General features: G+C 41.1%; 1 protein-coding gene across 1 annotated transcript in view; it reads left to right on the top strand.

Moving 5' to 3' along the window:
- myef2 (myelin expression factor 2) overlaps positions 1-346 on the top strand; it is a 6,773-nt gene extending 6,427 nt beyond the window's left edge. Inside the window, exon 17 of the mRNA XM_053501114.1 lies at positions 1-346. This exon is cut by the window's left edge and continues 122 nt beyond it. Within this exon, the coding sequence (XP_053357089.1) occupies positions 1-42 (42 nt within the window). The 3' untranslated portion in view covers positions 43-346.
- The last annotated feature ends 1,960 nt before the right edge of the window (positions 347-2,306 follow it).

Genomic DNA, 2,306 nt, shown 5'->3' with positions numbered 1-2,306 from the left:
AACGGCCGAGAGGTGGATGTGCGCATCGACCGTAACGCCTGAACACACACACACACGCGCACACACACATCTTGCAACATCCCATTGTCCACATTCATTCCCTTTAAGAGCTTTTGTTTTGTTTTAGAAACACTTTTCTGAACATTTGAACTCTCTTTCTGTTTCTCACACACACACACACACACACACACACACTACAGATAAGATCAAACCCAGTTGGTTAGAATGTGTATAATGTTTGTTTATACATCATGACTACTTTTTATTTGACTTTTTTGTAAACTTCTTAATTTGTTCCTCTGCGGTTTGTTTGAACGATGAACTGAAATAAACTTTTTAATTTTTACCTCCGGCTCTTTGTTGAAGATCTCCGTCTGAAAGACTTCGGCTTTTCGTGTGTGTGTGTGTGTGTACTGTGAGATCACTCTGAATTTCCACATAGAAACCATGAGAATGATGTTCTTCCCTGATTCACTCCTGTGTGTGTTACACTCCAGTGAACAACTTCAGTCTGATCCGATGGACTTCACATTAAGACCCTGGTGGAGCTCGTACTCCACCCCATCTCCCACACACTTCCTTAGTCCGTGTCCCTCTGTGGTTTTGTCCTTTCGTTCACATGCAAACGCATTTTTGTTAAGTGAAAACTTCGTCCAAAGTGAACATTTTCCAAAACTGTTTTCATTGGTGTGTGTGTACGTGGGGAAACTGAGATTTCGGCTTGTTGTGATGTCACTTTGTGCCGATGATGTCATCGTCTGTGTGCCAGTCTCCTTGATTTGACGTCAGCTTTGTTTATGAGGATATTTAGTGTAATAGTGGACTTGTGAACTAGACACTTGTAAACCAGTGACTGTGTTAATGTTGCTTACTGGACTTTTTACATGCGTGTACACTAACGGCACTTAACAGGCGTTTTGTGTTTTTCATGTGGACAAAGATATATTTAAAATGTGTGGACAGAATTTTTTTTTTTTTTTTTATTATTATTAAAGTGGAAAAATCTTATTTAAAAAAAAAAAAAAATCTGTGTGGACATGGTCTCACAAAGACACAAAGTTACAGAAGAGGACGGTTTATAATCAGACTCTCTCGTGGTCACTCAGCTGAAGCTGGGTTTCTTTTCCTCCTCAGGTAGTTTCCCCTCACCCTGTCACCCGCTGCTGCTCGTTAGGGGACAAACTTGATTGCACATAGTTTTAGGGTCATAGTGTATTTACAATGTCCAATCAAGTAAACTTTAACCACATAACGTCAAGACTGAGCGTGTTAAACTGTAGCATGTTTTATTAAAGACCTAGTGAAGGAGAGAAGTCCTGGCCCTAAAGCAATGAGCAGTGATCTGTTGGGGTGTTTATTATTGTACACTAATAACATCCTCGTCCGGGTCGCCTCACGCCGCCCAGAACAGGAACCAACCGGTCACCTGTAGTGGGGTCAGTCAGGTCGGCTTTTATTGTCGCCTCAACCATTTACACTTCAGTACACGGTGACACCAAACTCCGTTCCTCCTGGACCGAGGTGATGCACACGACATACATTTACAACACTAACTAGCTAACTAAGACGCGCGATTAACTGACTAGCTTAAGATAAACCAAATTGAAACCATGAATTAACTATAAGTATTCTGTAGGTGTAAGTACTATAAAAAAGGCAAAGTGTAAATGTGTGAACAAACACAACCTGACACAATGTACTGACCTGTGATAGTGAGTTGAGGTACTGAAAGTAAATTACATGAATTAAAAAACATGTCATTATTTTTTCTCCGTGTAGAAGTAGCAGCAGAGACAGGAACAAGTACTTGTGCAAATAGCAGCTAATATAAATATTGTGCAAAAAACAATTACTGGTTGGTGTGTGTAATTTATAGAGGGTTGTAGATCAGTGTGTTGTGTATCTATCAGTCCAGTCCCATTTTGTTATTATTTAGAAGGTTTATCTGACGGTGATCAGTCCAGTACTTTCTTGGTGAGGAGACGGAGATGCAGCTGCTCAGGATGCTCTTAATGGTTCCTCAATAGAAGGTGGTGATCAGTGGTGGAAGCTGGACCTGGATCAGAACTGAACTGGAGAGATGATTTCCTCCTGTAGCGCAGCATCCTGACTGACTACTGATCAGCACAAAGAACACAGGCGGTGGAAGAGTTCTTCTGTTCCATCTTTGCGAGTGCGATCTTCGTTAAAAAATCGTTCCAAAGCCATTGTTGGGTCTGAATTGCTGGTGAAGTTTGTGACCGTTAGATGTGGACCTTTTTCATTTACTGCAGGAATTCACCACCGTTTTCATTATCGGAGTCTAC

This window comes from Clarias gariepinus, chromosome 7 (genome assembly GCF_024256425.1).
Source record: "Clarias gariepinus isolate MV-2021 ecotype Netherlands chromosome 7, CGAR_prim_01v2, whole genome shotgun sequence".
Classification (NCBI taxonomy): Eukaryota; Metazoa; Chordata; class Actinopteri; order Siluriformes; family Clariidae; genus Clarias; species Clarias gariepinus.
Note: the sequence above shows the minus strand (reverse complement) of the source record. Positions and strands in the feature narration are given on the sequence as shown.